General features: G+C 39.2%; 1 protein-coding gene across 5 annotated transcripts; it reads left to right on the top strand.

The window, feature by feature from the left end:
- The first annotated feature begins 6,835 nt into the window (after positions 1 to 6,835).
- On the top strand, positions 6,836 to 24,188 carry lonrf2 (LON peptidase N-terminal domain and ring finger 2). 5 transcript variants are annotated; one of them, XM_027011792.2, is made up of 14 exons: positions 6,836 to 8,474; positions 10,765 to 10,836; positions 12,624 to 12,742; positions 12,925 to 13,002; positions 13,571 to 13,693; positions 13,988 to 14,116; positions 16,030 to 16,219; positions 16,418 to 16,520; positions 16,760 to 16,874; positions 18,559 to 18,680; positions 19,375 to 19,533; positions 19,857 to 20,019; positions 20,137 to 20,286; positions 20,459 to 24,188. In XM_027011792.2, exons 1-14 carry the CDS (start codon positions 7,715 to 7,717, stop codon positions 20,615 to 20,617), a joined length of 2,442 nt encoding a protein of 813 aa, XP_026867593.2. In that variant the 5' UTR covers positions 6,836 to 7,714; the 3' UTR covers positions 20,618 to 24,188. The 5 variants fall into 5 exon arrangements, with proteins under 5 accessions (XP_026867593.2, XP_026867592.2, XP_026867594.2 ...); XM_027011791.2 differs by having other exon boundaries at positions 13,952 to 14,116; XM_027011793.2 differs by lacking the exon at positions 10,765 to 10,836 and having other exon boundaries at positions 13,952 to 14,116.
- The last annotated feature ends 171 nt before the right edge of the window (positions 24,189 to 24,359 follow it).

Below are 24,359 nucleotides of genomic sequence, written 5' to 3'. Positions count from 1 at the left end.
GTCGAGAGGTATTAGAGCGGCACTGGAAACTAGGATAATATTTCCAGGTTCAGAGTCGAGCAGGACTGGAGATTACTTTTTGCTTTTTGTAGTCTTTATATCCCAAAGTATGCATCACATGCTCGTAATTGCGCGTTAGTCATGCTCTGAAAAAATGTCAGGTAATTTGGGTGAAGGATAGATGGGTGATTACTCAACCAATGGCAGCATGTGAACTAAAAAAAAATGCCCCAGGCCAATGTTCAGAACACTATGTCTGCTTCCCTGTTTTTGGGTTTATTGCATTTCAGGTTCGGAGTCATGCTCTTATGTCAGCATTTGTAAAAAAGATTAAGTGTCTTAAATAATTCAAGTGGCTATAAAATAATTAAGTAATTATTAATTAGCTATTAATGAGTGAAAGTAAGTGGAAGATTTTTCAATTGACCTCATAGCTTTTTAAAATAAATGGTTGGTTGAGCATTAGTCTACCTTCAGTACCATTTTTAGATGCTATACAAATGACCTCCAAGAAGTTATATGTGAATGTACATAATCTGAGGCATTGTAGTGCCACACTCCAGAGTTATACCACAAATTATACCACAGGCCTTGGTTAACTGGATCAGGTGTGCTGGACTGGAGTTGGACCTAATCATAGCAGAGTGTCTGATCTCCAGTTCAGGAGCTGGGGTAATGGTTGGCATCTTGTTTTTTTCTTATATTTAGATGGGTGGGGTGATTCCAGCAAGTGCCCAAACCTGCTCTTACATGTGAGATCAACCCATTACAAGGATCTAAGAAAATTGCAGGGTTTATTAAATTGAAGTGAGTCACTTGCACTATGCTATTTTAGCCTGCATTCATCCACTGCAAAAGAAGCATAACAGAGTTGTGGCTCACCATAAAAACCTTGAGTATTTCACTATAATTCTGAAAATTCCACATCTTTTATTACTGTACACTGCAGTCACTCGCCTGGAATCATCTTTGGATTAATATAGTAAAAATAGCAGTACAGTAGTTTTCCAGAGAAACAGAGGCATTTCTGACAGATGCTTCATCTCTGCATTCAGTGCTTATATAAGCAACCCCCTAATACTGTTTCTGACATAACCAGTAATTTTTTTTAATTACTGTTATATGCTTTGTCCTGGTCTGGAATATGTAGCTGACAGATAAAGTTGAGCCTTCTGGACTGTAAAAGAATCCAGTCATCCTTTGCTTAACATTCTTTGCTCTCAAACATATGCATTGATGCCAGTGGCATCCTGTCAAATTGTGGTTCCTTTGTGGTAGCGGTGCGAACATAGCAGGCTGTTGTTCAGTGGTTCTCACCTTCTTTCCCCACAGACACTCCTACATTCATATTACTTACTAAACTAGTGAAATGGACTGGAGTATTGATTACCTAAAGGCACAAACTTTCTGTTAACTTGCACGCAAAAGTGATCGGCTATGTGCAACTTGTTTGACTGCTAACAGTTCGATTGTTTGTTTTTTTATCAAGAGGGTGTATTGAGCTGAAATACTTTACTGCTGATATTTAACAACTTTGATTATACCGCCTGCCAGCACTAACCGAACATTAACCGAAAGCTCAAATGTCACCGATTGAAACATTCCGCTGTGGAATGTTATATGTCTGCAAAATATCACCTAAATGCTCTGGTTGTGCACGCCTGACACAAATACCAAGTCATTAATGTGTTTCCCATTCATCTGCTAAGCCGGTTCGTCATGCTAACACGGTTCATATTCATTCCTATATAAAGCTCAATTTAATCATTGCATATCCACTTTTCAAACAGTTCAACGAAAAGCTACAGTTTAACAAAACATTAAATGTACAATACATTTTCTATTTTTAATGTCGGTGTTTTTTTATTTAACATACAGACTTGACCAATACACTCATATGTTTTACACCTCTCACGCCATGTTTGCTTTATTAAACTGTAATGTGGTAGGGAGGGATGGGGTTTAAGGTGGAGTACCACATGTGCAGGGAAGTGTTCACATAAAATCAGTTTTCAGTAAGCAGTTAGAGATTTGTTTTCTGAACGATAGTAACAGTTACTAATAATTTCATGTTTATTTACACATATAGTCTTTAAATGAGATGACTCTATTTTACAGTTTGACATTGACACACCGTAAGCAGGCCAGTCCATCTAATTTACATCTTGAATGGGGTGGGGTTGAATAGAGCAGTGAGCGGTTACTGTTTGATTGATGCCATTTCCATCTTTTGTCTTTTTGTTGTTGAACATATATATATATATATATATATATATATATATATATATATATATATATATATATATATATATATATATATATATATATATTATTGTATTTTTTGGTCATTCCATCTATAAAAGGTTTGCAGATAATAGCAGCCTTCTTTGTAAATAATCTGTTGTACCATAACACAAGTGCTACTTTCCATATGCATTTCTTATGCCATTCATGGGTCTCTGCGTGTTCTCAGAGGTTCTTTCATTTTACTTGATTTGTCCTGTAATAAAACAACTGTTTACAGTCTTGCTTCCTACTATATGCTGATCAGACCTTCTAAGTTTTTTTTTGTTTGTGATTAAATCATTGCCTGCTGTGTTGTTTATTGGTGGGTCATGATCTCATTAGTAAAATAAATACATATAGTCTCTCTCCATACTGACAGTTCATTTACAATTCAATATTTCGTTGTTCATTTGCCCAGAATTATGCATTTTTCTTTGGAACAATGTGAAGCCTATTGTAATAAATGTTATTGTACAACTTAATAGGCTTTTTGTAAGGCCGAATAGTATTAATTATAATATTGTTCATAACATGTGCTCCTGGCTCAGGTAAACTATTTTTAATCTGAACTGTTTCAGACACCAAAATTATCCCCCCAAAAAACCCTGTTTTTTGTTTGTTTGTTTGTTTGTTTGTTTGTTTTTAATTAACATTTTGTCCCTTATGCAAGTACTGGCCAAAAATCAAAACCAAAAAAGGTCTCAGAGTGGCTATAATGCTAGATCAGTCCAAACCTTTTTGTACTGCTGTTACTTTTGTCTTCCTTTGAGAAAAATTCAAACATTGCTCAATTTTCCAGCAGCAAGGCACAAGCTAACGTTCTTTAAAAACTAACAAACAACAACTGACATTTACTATGTCAACACATTTAACTGTGTCACTTGAAAAGTGCAAATGCATGTGGATAAAATTTTATCAGGATACCATCCAGATACAAGTTGCATGAAGTGACTGGGTGTAGCTGAATTTAGTTGTTCTCAGTGAATACAGATTTTAACAATAGCACATTAAGATTTGTATATAGGTTAACTGATCCACAATATTTGTACATCTTGAATGTACAAAAGCTCAGAGTTTTAAATAAACTTTTGACAACATTTTCTTTCATGATCCTATTTCCAGTCATAAGGTGTCCTTTGTTTCCTTGAAATGCAGAAAAAACACACAATCATATGCGATCTTAACTGCAGTCTCAGGCTGACCAATTATTGGGAACTAAATGATTCTGAATATGCCGGTGGTTTTTCTTTGTTGCATTAGAGCGACAATTTGTTTTCAGAATAAATTGCTTATTAGTTTGGACATCATTCAGCATAATCCATATGTTTTCTTTAGAGTTTATAGCCAAAAGATGCAAAGTGGTTGAGGATTCTCACAAAGCTGATGAGTGTGCATTATGAAGGAGGTGAGAACACCAGTAGTGTAATGGTTTTGTGAAAACTGGTAGTATGAGGTTCACTGAAATCTTTTACACAGAATAGAGTAATTCAAACTGAATATTTTAAGAGTGTGTTATTTGAAACTTTTATAATAAAGTTCTATGCCTCAGTGAAAACAAGGTTCTGTGATATTTCATATGTACTTAATATAATCCTTATTGTATGCAGTCACTGCCCAATACAAGGAAGACCAGGTTATTTAATTTTAAACAACTACAAAGTATAGCCACTCATAAATCAACATTAGCAATCCAAAATTAAATAGTTATCATAATTGCATTGATCTTAATATTCTGTTAAACAAATAGCTGAGAATGGCTTAAAATATTTATTTTTTTCATTATGATGTTTCATTATTTTGTCAGATTTCTTTAAGCATTCATTGATTTCACCCTTTTCAAGATATTTCATCTGAATCCTTTAACAGACAACTAGCATAACTTTATAACATCATTTCAAAGAAAAGGTCACTGGTGAAATATGCTCTCTGCACAAATCGATGGTCCACATCATATCATTATACAAAATTACACCAAAGAAAAACAAACATCTTAGAGGTCCAATCTTCATCAAGCAATCATATCAATTTGCTTGCATCTCGTGAGTACTGAGGACATGAGGGTGTATTCACAACTCAATTGTCATTTATTTAAATGTCAATGCTATTATGTATGCTGTCATTATCTGTTCAGCCGAATGTGCTGCTGTACCATTTGAAACAGCAGCATTAAGCCTAATAGCCTATAACCAAAACAGCATATATGTGCTTTGTAAATTCTGTGGAACATAATGTTTTAGTGCTGTGGGGTTTACACTTGCATTACCCCCTCCTGTTATTTTCCAGATAAGAACAGAGCTAGTTATGACTCATTGTATGCAACTTAAAATTAAAAATGGCTGTTCAGTTTTGTCATAAAGGATGTCAGTTTCATAACTGTTACTAATCATATTCATGTACCTCTCTCAGGATCATATCTATACTTATAAAGTATATTATTTCTTGATTCACTTTAGTTGCACATTTCAGCATGTATTTTGTGTATGCCTGCTGATGGAATTGTCTAAATTAATGAATAACTATGCTCTGTTCAAAACTTGCATTACAGTTTTTGGAGTCCTTATCACAGTGATTCACTGTATCAAAATACCAATATCTAGCTGACATTTCAGTGCACACTCTCTCCCACCATTATATGATGTAAAGAGTCCAAGGCTTAAAATGTCTAAATCATAGTCCAACTGTAACAAAGGCTGATGGCAGCCATCCTAGGCAGGACTCAACCCCAGGTCTGACAGGGGGTAAACATGAGCTCTGACCACCAGACCAAAGAGTCAACTCCATCACACCATCCTCCCCTTCAGAGGGAGACAGTTTCCATGACAATGCCTTCACCTCTGGGGAGTGCCCCTGCACATGACACTATCCATGTATCCCTCCACACACAACTGCCCTTCCATCAGGGTTACACCCATACCCCTCATCAGTTGTTACCACCCTGGGTTTCACCATCCCCTCACAGGAGGGGTGGGTTCATCAACCTGGGGCACAGTCCTAATAGCCTCACCACCATCTCACTTCTGGTACCACATGTAACAGAGGCTGAAGGCAGCCACCCTACCCAGGGCTCATCCCAGGTCTGATGGAAGGTAAACATGAGCTCCCACCACCAGACCAAAGAGCCAGCTTCCTGACATAGCAGTCAGATCAACCATTGATATCCCTCCTAAGTGACAGTCCCCATCACACAAACATCACAAAGATATAAAAAAAAAAAAAGGCAAAGATGTTTATTGTCATATGCACATTTGACATGGTAAATGTCAATAAAGTCACAGTGAGTATTCAGACTGAAAGTAAATAAGCAACAGATGACATAAAACACTGACAAGGAAAGTGCACGCTGGTTTGAAGCTTGTTTAAGTGTTGATAGTATAATAAGGAGTGTTTTGAAGTGATTGAGTTCATATTAGCAGTGAGACCTCTTCACACACACACAGAGAGAGAGAGAGAGAGAGAGAGAGAGAGAGAGAGAGACTGAGACTGGTTCCAATAACTTAATAAACTGAAGATAGGATTATTATTAAACATTCCATGGCTTTATTTGCTCCTGCTTCAGGTTGCATGGGGGGGGGGGGGGGGGGGGGGGGAATACCAATTGTTCTTCTCTATCCTGACAGTAGCCCCAGCTGAGAAAGATAGTGTCCCGACCAGCCCCAAGATGCACAGCTCAATTCACCCCACTGCAACAGTTTTAACAAAGATGCTTCACACAACAGCTAATGCTAACATCTATGCTTTTCTTCAGCTCTCACATAATATGAGAGTACAAACTAGACTGAAACTTATCTCGTTTCAAGAACTATAACTCTAGACCTCTATGGAGTGTACTTGGAAGGGGGTAGGCCATAAATCACTTAGGCCACCACATTTCCAGTTTTACCTTCCACCTTATATTGAATAAAACAATTACCTCTTGCTGTGTTCACATTATTTAAAGTATATAGAAACATATACTTTATATGTGGTAGCTCAGTGGTTATGGTACTTAACTTGTAATGGGAAGGTTGCTGGTTCAAGCCCCAGCACTGCCAAATTGCTACTGTTGGGTCCCTGAGCAATGCCCCTAACTGCTCAAGTTGTGCTCAGTCAATTGTAAGTTGCTTTGGATAAAAGTGTCAGCTAAATGCCACAAATGTAAATAGGCCTAATTTGGATAGTACATCTTACGCAGTGCCTCAACTTCTTAGAACCGCTGTTAACTAGCGCATAAAGCTATTTAAGTACGTGTTACATAAAGTAGATTGTTATATAAAACTTTGCATAAATGTTTCCTTTATCCACACTTTTGTTAAGCCTCACAATAACCCTTTAGTTGAAACTAGTAATTCTGTCAATTTCTTTTTCTGCTGTCTTGAATGTCTAAAAGTAACAAACTCCAGCTTTTACATCTTTTTTGCAACGTTAACTAGATCCTGATCAATTTCCAGCACGTCTCCCGTCTGTACTCATTTTGGTTACACAACTGTGTGTCATTATATAAGTGAGCTATATAATACACCAATAGGACTACCTCCTTGACGTCACGTGCTTCTTACTGGGCGGACGCAAACGCACGGCGTTGTTATCTATGGAGGTGGATAGTACGGGATGTTCTGAAAATCCGTCCATTCAATTTTGAGCCTATCAATTATTTTAGGCTAAATTGACCTTTCATGCCACATGTTTAAAATGGAAGCTTGGACTCTTCGAAAAATTGGAGATGGAAGGAACTTAATCAAGGATTGCAGAAGATGGGAGTTCGTAGGATTACGCAAAGTGCAGTTTGCCGGAAATCTCGGGTCTTATATAAAAACTAATGGACCTTCTAAAAATTGACATCGGATACTCTTCACAAACTAGAGATTTTACTGTTCAGTGTGTTCATGTCTAAAGATGACATGCTGAGAGCTGGGACTTCACTGGCTAACATTTTCTTTCGTTGTTACCGGTAACGTACCCTATTTTCTGTTTTGTTTGTAGCAAGGGACCTTTCACGGTTAAAATCAAACGTAAACCAATATAACTAAAAGAGTATTTTTGTGCTCTGATGGTTTTTCTCATTTGGACCGATATAGTTTGGTCACTCTATCACTTTTGTTAAAATGTAGCCTATCCACAAGTGTTTTACGGACCATATATGATGGAGCAGCGATTGATGGACCATTCAGGGCCTATACATTATGATACATTTGCGCAATTTGTAGAGTTTCGGAGGTTGGGCTACTCGTAGTGTTTTCGATGGCTTCACTTTTGTTGGGATATTTAGCTAGTTTGAACGCTATTTATATAATTTTATTTAAAGTCCATGCGGATTTGGTGTTGATGCAGTTCACCACGAGGTAGCGATAGGCTTTTGTAACCTGGATAGCCTACCACCAAAGACCGGTACCTATAACTTTCACACTTCGCTTTTTTAACAAGAGCTGCATTTGCTTTGAATACGAACAACATGGATGCTGGAATCCAGAATCACACTGAACATTTTGTTCACGACATATCCAATCCAAGCGCATCTGGTCTGTGTTCCGAAATGCTCGAAGTCGCTGAAGAGGCATGCCGGGCTGGAGACTTCGACCTTGCTGTAGAGATCTATTCCTCTCAGTTGGCCGATCTTCAACAGCCTGACAGAGGTCTTTGCCTGCGTAAAGCGGATGCCTTGGCCCGTGGGGGTCGGATAGCTGAGGCTTTAGACTCCTATTGTATCGCTGCAAACATCCATAGATTTAAGCCAGAGGAACTTAAGCTTTTAGTTGAAAACATCGCCCGAACAATACGCGTAAAAGGACTGATTGAGAGTAAACATTTTACCGGTGAAGGTAGAACAAAGCCAAGCGGTAATGGGGGCATCTGTTCTGATGGAGACGAATTTGACACAAATCAACCACTAGACCCGTTTTCTTGTCGGCTTTGCAATTGTTTACTATTAGAGCCAACAACCTTAGTGTGTGGACACACTTTTTGTAAACGTTGCCTTGAAGATGAAGATGCCGTTGTCAATGATTGCATATGTTGCCGATGTAAAATAAACAAATGTTCGTCACAAACGAACACAAACGGCTTCAGAATTAATGTTGTTCTCAGCGGCGTGCTTGAAAAATGGTTCCATGTTGAAAGTACATCTCGAAGATACTGGCTTGAAGGAGAACGCCTTTGGAAAACCCAAGATCTCTTCAGTGCCCTAGAAAAGTACGACAAGGCAGTCGAACTAGGTAAATATTCTTGTTTTATTGTTTATGTACATTATATAGCCTATTTTTACTAATATTTAATGCAGCAGAGTGTTTTATAATTCCAGTTGACCTACTTTTATCGGTGGCAGTTATGAAACAGCTACAGGGGGCGACATTGTTCTTCTGAAGTTCCCCATCACGTCCGATTTTGCAGCAAATATTTCAAAATAACTATACAGAAATATATTAACACACATTTCTAAAGAAACCACCTTTGCTGTTTCCATTATGCTCGGAATTTAAGACCTGGGGACCAAAAAAAAACCCAAAACACCCCAGCACATGCCTTTTCATCAGTCTGTTTCAGGACCTTTGCAACTTGCCTCAGGATAGCTGGCCTTCACGGTCAGTGGCTGTGTTCGCTGTAGGCTATGTTGTGGTCTCATTTTAAATAAGTAAATGTTGTCTTGTTCTATAGATGCTCGTCGTTTATAAGAGAAAACAGAAAACAATCTGGGAATTGGTGTTGTATGGAGTATGCCTTCATTCCGCTCTGTCTAACCTAATTACTACAAATCTCTGGGTTCAGACCCGCAGTTAGACCGGGAGGAATTGCAAAGACCGTTGGAATAATGCACAAAATATTTAATATCCGGTCACTTATGGAGAAGAACATGGAATCGTTGACAAATCTAGATGAACATAGTCAGGTTTTCTTAACGAAAGCTACATTCGTTAAGGCAAACATTCTCAGTTAAACTTAATTGATGTCACAAAGGCAGACACCGATTTGTCACATGTATTTAGCCCTGCAGCGTGGCAAATGAAATGTTTCTATCGTGTTGCATTAGGTCTTAACCTGCTGAGCATTAAAGGTTGCACTACGGAGTCCATTGCGCCATGCTGTTCTGTACTTTGTTCATATTTACTTATTCATATGTTTATTTTCTTTCGAGGAGGAAAGGAGATGTCTGTACGAAAAGGCCAGTCCACATTTAAATAAAACCGACTCGGGGTTTATGGTACCTAGGCAGTGAGGAGGATGCTAACCTTTAACTAAATTTGGTGGTCTGCTCAGGCAGCGTGAATTTTCAAGTAACTTGTCATGATGCCCTAATCATAGGCTACAACGTATCAGTTCATTCCGCGTAACCTCTACGATTTGAATTGTTACATAGGCTTACCTGTTGCCTGTGTTGGCCTCTATTAAGAATAAGCTAATTATCTGCACCAAAGTGACGTGAACGTAGTAAAAAAAATAACCGATAACCCTTCAATTAACGTATAGTTGTTACTCTAAGAGAGTCTCAGATTTCATTGTTGAAGAACCTTTTTTTCCCCCGCTGACATAAGCTTAATTAACCTGTCAAGGAGCACGCTAGATATAGATAGGAAAGCTGACTAGCTGGTGAGAAGGTGAGCCACCGTATTGAAATCCAGTGTTTGCTTGCTAGCCCAAAAGGTTAAATCGTGTTTTAGCCTTTCCCCTATTATCCAGGAGCCGGTGCAAAATGCGGTTCCGGCTGTAGCGCTCCGGCATTAGGAATTAATGGTTTCGAATTATGAATCAGAATTATGAATTGCCTGGTTTTCTGATTTAGTCTCTCCATCTTCTGATGGAGCCAGCGTGGGCGTTCGTTTGGCGGTTTCTCTCACTTCGCAGCATGCTGCGAAAAGAGCCAGAGTGTAAACACATATGTTCAGCTGACACTCCTCACTGGCGGGCACTGTGCCTGTTGCATGAAAATAAGATAAGCTTATTATTGCAAACTAGAAGCCCTAGCAGAGCAATCGGCTGTTAACCCAAGTCTCGTCGTTACAAGGAGGATATCGAGTTTAAATAGAAATGCTTGTTGCTTTGATGAAAGCAGCTAGATGTAAGAAGAAGTGAAATAATGTGTGTGGGTTTTTTTGTTGGGGTTTTTAAACAAAAAAAAAACAATTTGTGTCCCATCTTGATTAGACCTACTTTCTAACCATCCAGCACTAGTTCTGTCACACTGGCAGTAGTATCCATGAAGAACAAAAAGTATGTGATGAATACATTTGAAAGATTGCCCTAGATTAAGTAGTAATTACAGTAAAGTACATTAAATGTCTGTTTAATGCTAGTGTAGCATCCTGGTACATTTCTAGCCTCAGCAAAAACAGGGCTTCTTTTTTAAATACTAAGGAACATTACTCAGATCTGAAAAGCCTAAATGAAACGTACACATCTTGACGGAGTCTTTACATGAAGAAAAAATTGATTTTAAGCATTTAATTAAAAATTTTAATAACATAAAGGATCATAGAGATTCTGTATCCTTATAAAATGATTTGTTTACAGAGCTGATGCTTCTGAAAAGGATTCTGGGTAGGCTTCAGCAGACTTCTGTAAAGCACATCGTCTCTTCACCAGGTACAGGATGGTACAGAAAAACTGCCTTATGTAAGATGGAGTCATTTTTAAAAATGAGGTCTTCTCTTGGACTGTAATGGTACAAAGATCCAACTGCTGTATAGAATTACATTTTTGTATTGTATTGAATTACAATTACGTAATCACCCTTGAAAAGATGTCTAAAAATTTATTTATATATATATATATATATATATATATATATATATATATATATATAAACTCTTGTTTATATTTAAAAAAAAAACAAAACTCGTGTACCCCCAAGACATTCTCTAGGGTTGCCTCAAGTGCATGTTTTCTTTAACTTGCAATAAAGGACAGGACTATTCTCTATTCAACTAATGCTAAAATCTGCATCTTCATTTTCTATTTGAATGTATAACTTTTAAAACTAGCAAATGGGGGGATTTAGGAACAGCAGTAGTCTGTTGTTGACTGTGATGAGGATTTGGATGAGATCTTGTATGGGACAAATGCAGAACGTTACAACAGAGCTGACCTCCTTTTTGATGACCCGGATTTTGTGTCTGTAAAGGCAGACATAAATAGCCTGCTGCTTTATAAAATGCTATTTCTTGGAAATTGAGGTTTTCATTGTCTGTTATTGACTGTCACGTTGGAGACCAGACATTTAAGGAGATCTATTTTAAACTTGGAAGTGTGAAAGGAACATTGTAAGAGGCCATGCCAATGAGATCAAAATGTAATCAGATGGTTTACTGGTTTCACTAAGAGAACAGTATTAAAGAAACATCCAGATAAGTGAGGACAGCCTTGGGGGCTGTAACATGTTTGTCAATTCAGGATGGTTTCAGATTTGAGATTCTTCACCAAGTTCTTCACATTGGAGAACTTTCCTTTTATTGTCTGCAGCATAGTTAAAGCACTGACAATAGTGTCAATGATTCAAAGGGAACCATACTAATTGAGTTGATGACGGGTGTTGGTCCTTAAGGGATGAGCACCGTTAACCCGTCATGTCTGAGACACATCTTCGAAGGAAATGCGTTGTATCATAAGTTTAGATAAATTGAGCAAAGAGCCTGTGAACAAAATATCAGATGTCATTCCCATGTGTGAATTCCTCAAAATGGAAATCAAAACATATTTGATTTTAATGTCTTAAATAACATGCTGCTGAATTCTAAATATTAATTAAATAGAATTGATTGTTTTTTGATCAAATGGTGAAATAAAAACAGTTCTTAGTAATGGACTCTACTGTACAATATGGGTTTAACATGTGATCTGCCTTCAGTCCCTCACATTGCGCACATAAGGTTATAACATTTGGCAGTAAAGCTACACTCAGACATAAACACAGCTTACCAGGGTAGATTTTGGTACCATATAAATAACTGTATGCGAACAGCAGCAACAATACAAGAGAATTCATGATAAAATATTCAGATACATATGCTGTCTACACTCTACTTGTGATTGGCGGTTGATTACTTTATTATATACATTCTACATGTTGAAGCCACCAAGAATCATATTTTCTTTCTTGCTCTTCTCTTTACATCCTAATCTTAAAATGACATTTTGCACAAAAAGGTCAGAATATGCTGATAATGTTGTAATAGACGCTCAGCTGGGGACTGCTTAGCATGATGCAGGTTAATCCATTATCTTTCTCTTATTTTATTTTATTTTTATCTGATATTTCCTGCAGTGAAAAAACTGGAGACTTTGTCTAAGGTAATCTGGGAAGGCTTTCTTGTAGGATATCATGCCTGTGGTTTGGACCGTATTAGGTTAAAGTCTTATTTTCCTCTCCACAGCTCCCTCTATCTGTAGGCTGTTGTCAGAGCGAGCCAAGCTGCACATGGACATGAAGAACTTCAGCCTGGCCGTCCAGGATGCGGACAGCTTGTGCCAGCTCTGTCCTTCATCAGCAAAGGTTAGGAAGACGCGCTCATGCTCCCTCCCATTTTAACAGCTGTGCTCCGAGATTGCCTTTGCATGCACAAGCTCCAGGGTTAAATCGTGAGTTTTTTGGGTGTAAAAAAGATGCCATGACATCACTAGGTATGTTCAGCAGGCCTGTGCCACTAAATGATAAGATAGCTTAAACTTCGTCAGGTGACTACTACTTCACTCAGTTGGCTAAAGAAGAGAGATCTTACTGAGGCTCAAAGGGAGCTAAACCTTCCTACATCCGTAAGTGATTCACCTACTTTGTTATTCCAACAATAGCCTGTAATTAGTTCCTAATTCTAATATCCTACTACTTGGTGCCTAATTCTAATAGCCTCATAGATTGATAATAACTTAATAATGGCATAACAATAATAACTACTACTCGTTTATATTTGGCTGGGGGGGATGGGGGCTTTTAAGTTAAAAATGTGGTTTTTTTTAATATATATACTTTATAAAAGCCTGCATCAAATTTCCCATCTCTCTCAGTTAATAACCAGCTTACTCGCGGTGGGAATTTTTCTGTCATCCCAGCACAGGCCTGATGGCTTAGTCATAATCAAACAGACAACTGCTGCACGAATTCGGCCCAAAGAGCACATTCAAAGGACTCAATTCTTTCACTCTGTCTAAAATGAAATGCTACCCGGAACATTCCCCCCTGCTCATGCTCTTGTTCTTCCTTCTTTTATTTCTTCTATAGTCTTTTCCACAGGCCCACTGCACTGTTTGCATTGTGAACATTCAGTAACAGAGTTCATATGGAAGCACTAATTTTTTGACTGATACATTATTTGTTTGGTACCAGGCACACTACATTAAGGCCAAAGCCCTGTGTAGTTCCCACCGCAGAGAAGAGGCCTTGCAGGAATATTTTTATTGTGTAGCACTGAAGCCAGACTGGACGGCTGTCAAAATGGAGGCGCAGAAGGTAAATATAAATATATTATTGCAATATAAATTGGTATTTTTCATGTCTTTTAATCATCCTGGGCTATTATCTTATTATTGTCATCAGAGCCTAATTAAGGGTTTATAACTTCTTAATTAAAGAGCCATTATTAATTAATTAGGATTTAATATTGACTGAGTCATGAGCCGTCACCGTTGCAGTTTTTCAGCTTGCACCCTGGGAATGTTGTCTTCTGTCTGATATTGGGGTGAATAAGTGCTATGTCTCTCTCTGCAGATCTTGAGTGAGATGTTTTCCTCTATTTTTGAAAAGGACAGTCTGGTCACACCTCTGCATCCACATCAAGGCACAGGGCTCTCCTCTCGCATTAAACCTTCATCTCTCCTGAGCTCGCTTCACTCTTCCTTACCCAGAGATGGAGCTAGAGCTGGCTGCTCTAAGGTGGACACACACACACACACACTATACAAATAATTGTTTATTTATGTGTTCCCACATTATTTCTTGCTTCACTCATTTTTACTCTCATTATTTGACCTTTCACCCATCTTGAACTCCAGAAAAGCAAAATATATCAAACAGAACAAAATGGTCTGTATTTTCAAAAGGGAAGTCTTATCTGTTTCTATCAAGGCAAGAGAGTGAAATGAAGTAATGCTACTCCAGGGCCTTTGTGTAACTCAGGAGACAGGGACACTGTCTGTAGGACTACATACTATAAGATGATGTATAGCACTGCACATGAAGCTGATGCATTGTGCAATTCGATAAGGCTTTAAAACACAATATAGTAAATTGGAGTACAATAAATACACAGTGCGGTTGGACAAGATACACTTCATAGTTTTAAATTGTGTGTGTGTGGTATGTAGGTGTGCAGACCTGAATGAGTTAACTGTGTAAAGCTGTTGCAAATTATAGCAGAGCTGGCCTGGATGCTGCAGAATCTTCTGCCAGACAGCAGGAAGGAAAAGAAAGCGTGGGAGGAGTCCTCCACTTATGTTGGAGACCTTGCTGATGTAGCATTTTTAATCGGTGTCCTGAGTGGGAGGGTGAGAGACCTCAATGATGCTCCTAGCTGTTTTCACTATCTGATATGGAGTCTCGTGGTCATTTCAGGTCCTATATGAGGCTGTGATACAGCTGATCAGTATACTCTGTGGTCCTCCCACAGTATAGATGGATGGAGGTTAGCCTTAGTCTCCTTAGCAGCCTGCAGGAAATGGAGACACTGCAGACATTGTGTTGAGGAATTAACTGAGGGCCCAGCTTGATGTTAAGATCAAGAATCTTGAATCAGAGGAGCTGCTGCTATGCAGTGGGAAGTGACCATCTCGATTAAGTTTTATCAATATTGACGGATTGTTGTCTACTAGATCATTAGTTACTGCATTGGATGCTGACTCCTCATTGTTCCTTATTCCACTTTTGTTGTGTCATCAGCTAACTTGATTTGAGCTGTGATTTGCTTTACAAGCCTCACTGTGAACTGCAGAGGGCTCAGCACCCATCCTTGTGGGACATCAGTTATCAGTGTAGTGATGCTGGAGGTGGTGTTGCTGATCCAGACTGCCTGTGGTTTCTCAGTCTGGGAGTCTAGGATCCAGTTTCCAGAAGAGGTATTAAAGTCCAGTAGGCCAAACTTTGCTACCAACCTCTGAGGGATGACTGCTCTGAGTTTGAACTGAAATCTGTAAACAGCATTTATTACATAAGTGCTTTGCTTATCCAGGTGGAACAGGACCAAGTGAAGAGCAGATTATTGCATCATCAGTGGAGTTGATGCCGCGAGTCTTTACTTCCCACATAAAAACAAATTACGGTTTTGTTGAGTCACTAGTATGGTGGATTCATGGAACCTTATTTCTCTACAAGACACCCCTCATGTACTGCTGGGTGGTCAGTTGCTCTCTGAGGTAGTCCAGTTTGTCGTACGAGGAACAAACATCAGAGAGAAGGGAAAGCAGTACAGCCAGTCTGTTTATAGTCTGTAGCTTTTTTTTTTTTTTTTTTTTTTTTTTTCCTCCCCTCCCTCTGGGCATCCTTTTATGATATGCTACACATTTTGATACATGGTACATGATACATCAATAACCCAACTCATGAAGGAACATTTAAACCTAGATAACATGGATGAAAGCAAATCAGTGTGGTGGCATTTCTGGTAGCATTTCTAAAAATAAGCTTGTGGTATCTAACTTTACTGATCCTGGTATTATTCAGTCACCCTTCTCTTTCAACTCTTGTGCCTGATGCACTCTGGTTGAATCATTGTAACTACATTGTGAAAAATGTTTTTCATGTCGCACTTTTGAGTCACTGAAGCTTTACACCTTTACATGTTCACCTTGCAGGACCCTACCCTCAGCAGTAAAGCAGCTCACTGTGGGAGCTCCTCATCCTTGAAGCAGACAGAGAACAGCGTGGAAGAGTCCAAGAACCTGGCGGCTGTCCTCTCCTCACTCCCTGTACCTCCGGGTCTTAAGAGAAAATGTCCTGTTGATGCCGGTGCTCTTGGGCCTCCAAGCAAGCTTCTTAAACAAGGTATAAGTCACAGCAGAGTGACTGCATGATGAGGTCAAACCGAAACAGAGCGCAGTTCAGGATGATGGAATTTCAGGCTTGTTCTTTCTGTTCTAATCCTTGAGTACATGATTCTCTCCTTGTGTCTTCTTGCTGTCTGTCTTTCTTTTGCTGCCTGCTCTTTCTCCTGTCCTTTCTCCTTACCTACCTCTCTCTCAGATCCAGCCTGCTCATCCCTGACTCCTCCTGTCCTGTGCAGGATGAGGGAGGTACCACATGAGCTCTTGGATAGTGCAGACATGGAGTGTTCACTGTGCATGAGGTGAAATTTTTAAACTTCTTCTCGTGCTTTTAAAATGCAAAACATGTTTTTAGGTGGGTGCCACGCTGAATTTTAGGACATGTAATATTGAAACCTAACCAGTAAAAACCTTTCAAAACCTTTCCCCATTAACTAATTCTAACCCCAGCAGCACTTAAGCAACATGTATAACATGTTTATTGATGGTACATACTTCATTAGAAGTCATTTCTACTAAAACATTTTTTCTTCCCCCTTAGATTGTTTTACGAACCAGTTACTACTCCCTGTGGACACACCTTTTGTCTCAAATGTCTGGAGCGCTGCCTTGACCACAATCCCAACTGCCCTTTGTGTAAAGAGAACCTTTCTGAGGTACTTGTTCATCTGTTATTCTCTACTTTCTTTCTGCTCTCTCTGTCTTTCAGACAGCTCTTCCATAACAACTTGGACATGGTTTTAAGTGTTACTGGTTTTGGGCCATTCCTTGATAATTCAATAAAGGTACTTGTTCCAGATCTGTAGTTATGAGGCTTTTTATCTGTCTGGGTGCTGTATCTGAGGGAGTAGTAGTAACCAAAGCAACTTGGAAGTGCACATTATCCAGTTTAGTCATCGGCAGCTTCGAGTGTTAGGTTGAGAGCTCTCATTACGTCAGTCCACAGAAGAGTGTCCAGTTCCTCCTCTCAAGAATATAGCTAAACATGACATGTTGGAACTTTCTACAATTCCCATGAGCACTGTTAAAGGTGCATTAGTGAAGTTTCAAGAAACACCACCTCTAGCGGTTAAGTACGTGAACCACAAGACTGGAACGATTTTTTTCTACTCTTTGGATCTGCCTTGCATTCTTGCCAATGGAGCCCAAGCATGCCTCCAAGATCTACACTGGCCACTGTAGTTCAATTACAGTTTTTTAGCAAGTTGTCATGACTTCCCTTTTGAGCAGTGAGTGTTTGTTTATTAATAAATACTTCATTATTTAAAAAGTGAATCACGTGTAACTGTTAGCTCAGGGTGTAAGTACATGTATGCAGGGGCTGCAATGCTGATCTCTGTCAAAGAATTGACTTGTTCTGCTTGGAAAATTTAAGAGGATGAAACACTTTTTTTTTTCCCTCCTCCCCCCATAGAGATGTATTGTATAATCATGCTGCCCAAGTACTTTACAAATTATTCTTGGTAAAGCAGGTAGCAATTGGTCAGAGTGGGCATCCCATTTTTTTGGGAGGGGGGGAGACGTGTCCTCCCCATTAATTCCTGCTTGCACTGCTTGGGTGGTGTAAGCCATGACCCCCTCTCCAAAATTGTAATAAAACCTACACCATTGCTGAGGCATGATGGTGTTAGTGTTTTTAACCTGATGTTTCCCACTATGAAATTTAGCTTCTTGACAGTGAAATTCTATTTTGCTGTTAGCTACTTAGCATCGTTGGTTACAAGGGAATTTGATGCAGTTGACCAGCATTACATATATTTATCTGAATGTGGTTCACTCAGAGTATTATACTTGGCTGTCTAAGTGATAAAGGTGTATATACTACATTAGATATGTAACGTAACACTGTCAATTAGACATACGTTTACATAAGCTACATGTCCAGAAGGAACGTCGCTTATTTTCTCATTTTGGAAAACGGAAACTATTGTGGATTTCTTTTTTCTTTTTTTTCTTTTTTTTTTTTTACATTTCTTGACATGATTTATTTATTTATGTATTTATTTAGCCAGCACAGCGTGTTTTTTTTTTGTCCCCAGTACACCTGGTGATGCAGGGCACATACTAGATTCCACCATGTTTTCTTAGCCAAAGAGATGGAGATGGGGAGTAATGGGGCGTTGAGGAGTGTCTCATAAAGTGACTGACAGGAGGTCAATTTAAACACCAAAACAGGCACCTAATACACATGTGCTGATGCCTTTGCTAAAATATGTATATTTTTATATTCTCCATATTTCATAGTTTTTTTTTTTTTTGTTTTTGTTATTATTAATTAGGAAGGGGGGGCGTTGACTTTAATCAAAACAGCAAAATGGTCTCTTTTTCCTGTAACTGCAGTATTTGGCCAATAGAGGGTACAATAAGACTTTCCTAATGGAGGAGGTACTTCAGCGCTATCTGCGTGAGGAACTGGAAGAAAGGAGGAAAGTGCACGAAGAAGAGCTGAAGGAGCTGTCAAAGTGAGCAATTTCTTCCTGAATCATGTTCAAAGTTCTCTACAACAGCCTAAGGGGCATTTACGAGTCAACCCAAAGTTTTGTAGCTTTGGCTTTGGCCAAAGCATAATGGAATCATTATCCATGTGCTTGCATTTTTCTTTGTGAGCCACGGTACCTTCTTTGTTCCGGTGGTAATCATTGATGACATTCTTCACATAAACACTTGTTGGCACGTAGTCAGATTGCATGATGAGCCTGTTTTTGTTAGCAAACGGTCCATATAAAAGGTTAAAAAAGAAATGCTATATACCTGTTCTCCAAAAACAAAACCTGATATGTAGAACAGACCTCACTATTATAGCTGACTCAGCTATAATGGAGTCCAATTTGGATTCCTGTGATATCAGTTGACACACAATTTCTTTTTCAGGCAGGTTTTGTGCATAGGTTGTGGAGCTCTGGGTTGAAAGTACTTAGTTATTAGTAATTTAACAAAAGATAAGCTGTATAAATGACTCTCAAAAATGAACTATTGTTATACCATCAGATAAAAAGCATTGCATGTTATGAAGATATTGACGCTGGTTTTATTGGCATTTTACTTTTCTTTTTTTTTCCCCGCTGTCATTGTAAAGTGACCTTGTGTATGTGAAATTGAACTACTTAATATGTGTGAGTGTGAAATTCTCTAAAAGCTAAAATTCCTCTCTTGCAGCTTGAACCAGGAAGTGCCTATTTTCGTCTGCACCATGGCATTTCCCACAATCCCCTGCCCCCTGCATGTCTTTGAGCCTCGCTATAGGTTGATGATCCGCAGGGCCATAGAGACAGGAACCAAGCAGTTTGGCATGTGTATTTCTGATGAAGTGAAGGGGTAAGCAGGTCTAAAGCACTTTGATTTGGAGTACAGATAACAAAACTAGAAGAATAGATGAACCAGAGGTCATGCTTTTCCGAGCATCTCGACTTTCATTGTGCAGGAATAGTGTCTTAGACTAGTGCAGAGGTGCACTAGTAAAAGCAGTGTTTGTTTGTTTTTTTGGGTTTTTTTGCATATTAAACAAATTATGTAATTTAGCGTAATTAAGATGCTATAAGTGGTTAAGATGCTGTCTAGTACTTTGTTATTGTAAAGTGATGCTGAAGTCAGTTGTCCTTGTACATGGTCTCTGATGCAAGGCTGTGTTTGGTCATCAGTTTTGCTGACTATGGCTGCATGCTGGAGGTGAGAGATGTGAAGTTCTTCCCTGACGGGCGCTCTGTGGTTGACACCATCGGTGTGGCTCGCTTCAAAGTGCTCAGCCATGGCCAGAGGGATGGCTACAACACGGCCAAGATAGAATACTTGCAGGACAAGAAGGTGAGAGAGGAGTAAGAGGGTGTGTGTGTGTGGTGATCTCACTCTGTTCTATTCTGTCCCTCTCTCACTAATTTTTACACACACAATGTTCCATCCTGATATGTGAATCACATTTAGGCTGAGGGGGAGGAACTGGGTGACCTGCTGAAGCTGCATGACTCTGTGTATGAGCAGGCCACCGCCTGGTTCACCTCTCTCAAAGATAACATGAAGAGCCAGATCCTCAGTCACTTTGGACACCTGCCCAGCAAAGACCCTGACCCCCAGGTGAAAATCAGGAATGGCCCACTGCTTGAATTTAATTCCAAACCTTTTTGTGAAAATGATTTTTACTAGCACCTATTAAAATGAAAGGAGTTTCTCTGCTAATACCCGATGAACTGAACCTGGTCGCTTGAAATGATGAAAAGGTGGCTTCGTTTCTCTTCCTCTTCTCCAGGGGAACCCCAGTGGGCCGGCCTGGTGCTGGTGGCTTCTGGCAGTACTGCCACTGGAAAGCAAGGCCCAGCTCACCATCCTTTCCATGACCTCCCTGAAGGAGCGCCTAGTTGCCATCCGCCGAGTCCTCATCTTTGTCACCCGCAAGCGCCCTCGATGACCCTGGCCTTCCCTGGCTGCCTGTCACTTTCGTTGTCAGGGTTGCATGGCCCAGGGCGGGGGTCAGGGGTAGCAGTCCACCTCTGCACCTTCTACCGCCTCAATCTCCTGTCTGCAGCAGCTCGGCTCCCTCCGTGCTGAGTGACACCTTTTTACATGGCTGGAAGCTTGTGTGGGAAGTTTGTTCACCCGGTTTGGAGTTGTTGAGTTTTACAGTGGGTCACTGACCTAGCAGTAAAGCACGTGCTCTGTCTTGATTTAAAAAGGCAGAGTGACTGACTTTGTTCCACTCCAGTAGCTACAGATGTTTCGGTTGTACAGGAACAGACAGACAGCACTGCAACACTATCTAAGGTGTTTCTGGCTGACCAAAATTCGTCTCATGAGATTTTGGTGTATTTACTGGCTTCAATGTGGGTCAAAGTCCATGATCTTCTCATGTATATGCACAAACATTTTTTACCTCCCTTAAAGAATGTGCATGTTCTAATGTAGGAACTCCCAGTTTCATACATTCAAGTCTGAAATATCCCTATTTTGCAATGCAACATTAGTAAACTGTTAAAAATGTTAAAATCTTAATGTTTTAAGACCTTTCAAAAACACTGATATAAGTGGAAAAGCACATGTCTCATTTAGTCAATAATTTATTAGATAATTATATGGTTTATATTGAAGTTAAATACAGCAGATTTTTCACCCAGATTATTGGCAATTTATAGATAAATTTGAAGTCAATTGGATTATTCAGGTTTATTTGCTTTGTGTTTTGGTTTAGATTGGTGTCATAAATATTTAGTCTATGATACTTCAACACTACCACTAAACAGTATACTAAATTTATACAGGGATTAAGAAACCAGAATGCATCCGCTGTCTGTGAAATATGGGATATAGCTATACACGTCATTTGGCAACAGAATTGGATGAAATTACTGCATATTAAACTTTTTTTTTTTTTTTTTTTTTTTTTTAAATAAACTAGCACTAGCATATGACCCCAAGTAGATACAAAATGTTCTTTTAAATTGGTTAATTTAGTGTCAGCAAGCACCTGAAGACCTTGTATTCCATGGAAAATGTGATGGATAATCACTGTTACCTTTCAGAATCTTTGGATTTTGAAGGGCTTTGCTGTATACCTCCATGTTATTTTATTAGCCTTCTATGCCCGTTAACTTGGAACATGGCTGTAGCTTTGTTAAAAACGAACGTTATCCTCAGGCAAAGATGGGCAGAATGGCCCCTTTCCTCAAGGGACTAATTATGTCTAATTCATGTCTGTCACCTGTCAACAGTCATGGAACTATAAGACAAGATTTGTTCTGTTTGTTGTATGAAAGCAACTTTTTTTTGGGGGGGGGGTGCAGAAATTGAGAAATGGAGGGTTTCTCAACTCCTTGTAGCAAAACTGCTGTGAAAAATCTGGGTGGTGTACCTAGTAGCCTAACTCCCACACCGATAAGTCATCGGTATGCAATTTCTTTTTTCCTTCTCATCCTCTACGAAGTGTTTTGTCTGATCAAACCAAATGCTGCAACTTTTCACCAGTCTCATATGTGATGTCACAATGAGTCAGGCCCAGCTCTGACTCGCTTTCCTGAAGTAAGGCTCCAGTCACCTTCCGAGACAAGCTGTCTGATTGCCTTGACACGCCTGTTTGAATGGATGACCTTTCGTTTTTGTGTTTCCTCAGTAGTGTGTGACTGCACTTTTCCTGAACTCGTAGGCATCTGGTTAATCAGGCCTAGGCCCCTGACAAGTGTACAAGCGTCATATCAAGTGTGGTGCTGCGAACAGCTAAGAACTAGCTTTTAAGGGATGGGTTATACGTGCCCTCAGAGCCACACTAAAGCAACGATAGCCTGCCTTCAGCATTGTATTCCATTTGACAGAAACCCACTCTTGGTGTAGCAGGGTAATAATCGAGGCTGTTGATGCTTTAATACATGCAGCTCATTTCTGAATTGCACAAGCTGCTTTTAACTGCGAGCCTTTGAGAAGCAGACTTGGTGGTTTTGCAAGCGGCCTTGCCGTGCTGCCGATTAACGGTTGAAATGTTAATGTGCCTACTCTGATGATGACTAGCAGTAGTGATTTTAATACTGCCATGTTTGGTTCTCACCTTCATTACCTTAAACATAAGACTGCAACATGACCATACTGTATCATTTCCAGAGCTCAGTTACCATGGGCTAGTCTTGCTAAGGCCAGAAAGAACACTAGCGAGCTAGAACAGAATCCTTTTTAGAATCTTTTTTTGTTTGTTTTTTTTTTTTTTTTCTTACAAAACTAGCTCTCTGTTTTAGGAAGACTGCTACAAAAATAAAACATACGGCCACCAAATGCGTGCCAAAGATGCTGCATTTTAAGATACTGAGGATGGTTCTCTTTCTCAATCAGTTTTGATGGTGTTTAACATCAGTTTTTTTTTTCCCTTCCAAACGTTTTCAACATCTAATTGAATTTGTGATTAATCGCAGGAAATGTGTGATAAGTGGTGTCCCTGTTAATAACCAAACACATTCTATAATTTAATTACTGACTACAAAAAGGTAATTTCCAAACGACAGTTATAGAACTAATGCATTCACGTTCGGTGCTTCATAAGCTAAGGATTTTGTCAACTAAGCTAAGAATTGCTTTACATTTGTTACTCAAGGCCTAAAGTCAGTTATTTGATGAGGTTTTAAATAGAGACAGTTAGACAGATAAGTTGGAGGACAATGATCATGCTTTTCAGTGAGACTGTTTAAATGACCATTGCACTAGATCAGTACAAATACTATATGGTTGTTTATACGGTCCTGGTCTTGGAGAAAGTTTTAGTCATTCTAAACAAAAGAAATGCTGCTACTGAAATATTACTGACAAGGGGTTTGTTTCCTTTGTGTGTTTCTGCTGCAAATTTTACTAAATTAAAAATTTGTTCATTTGGAAAGTTCACATTGAAAAATTCCTTGTCAATGTGGCTACTGGCTTTTACTGAAACTAAACACTGTGGGTCTATTTTGAAACTAATTAGCCTGTCTGAGATGAGAACAAAGCCATAAAATGTGCAATTTGAACTATAGATTACATTTACTATAAATGTACAAACACACACACTGAGATTTGGGGGACGTACTTATTGACATGATATTCAGTTTGTCATGTTTCATGTCTGGATGAAGGCTAAGCAATTGTGGGTAGATGACCATCTAAAATCTTAGCTGGTCCAGTTTACCTGCACTCATCCAGTAGAAAAGCTGTGTATGAAGATGTAATGTTCTCTTGAAATCGTTCCATCGCTAGTTCTTATTTGTATTGTGTAATGTAAAATATTTGTGTGGTGCACTTTGGTGGATGGTTTACCTGTTTGTCCATGTGGGCACCTGTGTACAGACAAAATGGAGGCCTTTTTACTCATCTTCCCCTTGTGGTTTGCGACTGCACCACCTCATTCATTCTGTCAAGTGCGAGACTCCCTCCCACCCCCGATGTAGCGTCTCCTGTTGGTTACTACGCAAATGCTGCATTTTTCATGTGAATTTGTACATTACAAGGAAAATAAAACTTATTTTATATTTTAATTTGGGATGACTTTTGTGCTTATTTTAATTGGACAAGACTCGTAGCTGTCAAATGGTATTTGCAATAGCGATTAAACCACATTTTTGAAAAGTCAATAAGAGCAGAGATCTGGGATCAGAACATTTGAGTCCTCTTGGTGGAATAATTTGAAGAAGGGTAACCTGATCCCA

Source organism: Electrophorus electricus, chromosome 16 (genome assembly GCF_013358815.1).
Source record: "Electrophorus electricus isolate fEleEle1 chromosome 16, fEleEle1.pri, whole genome shotgun sequence".
Taxonomy (NCBI): domain Eukaryota; kingdom Metazoa; phylum Chordata; class Actinopteri; order Gymnotiformes; family Gymnotidae; genus Electrophorus; species Electrophorus electricus.
This window is presented reverse-complemented; position numbering and strand designations above follow the sequence as displayed.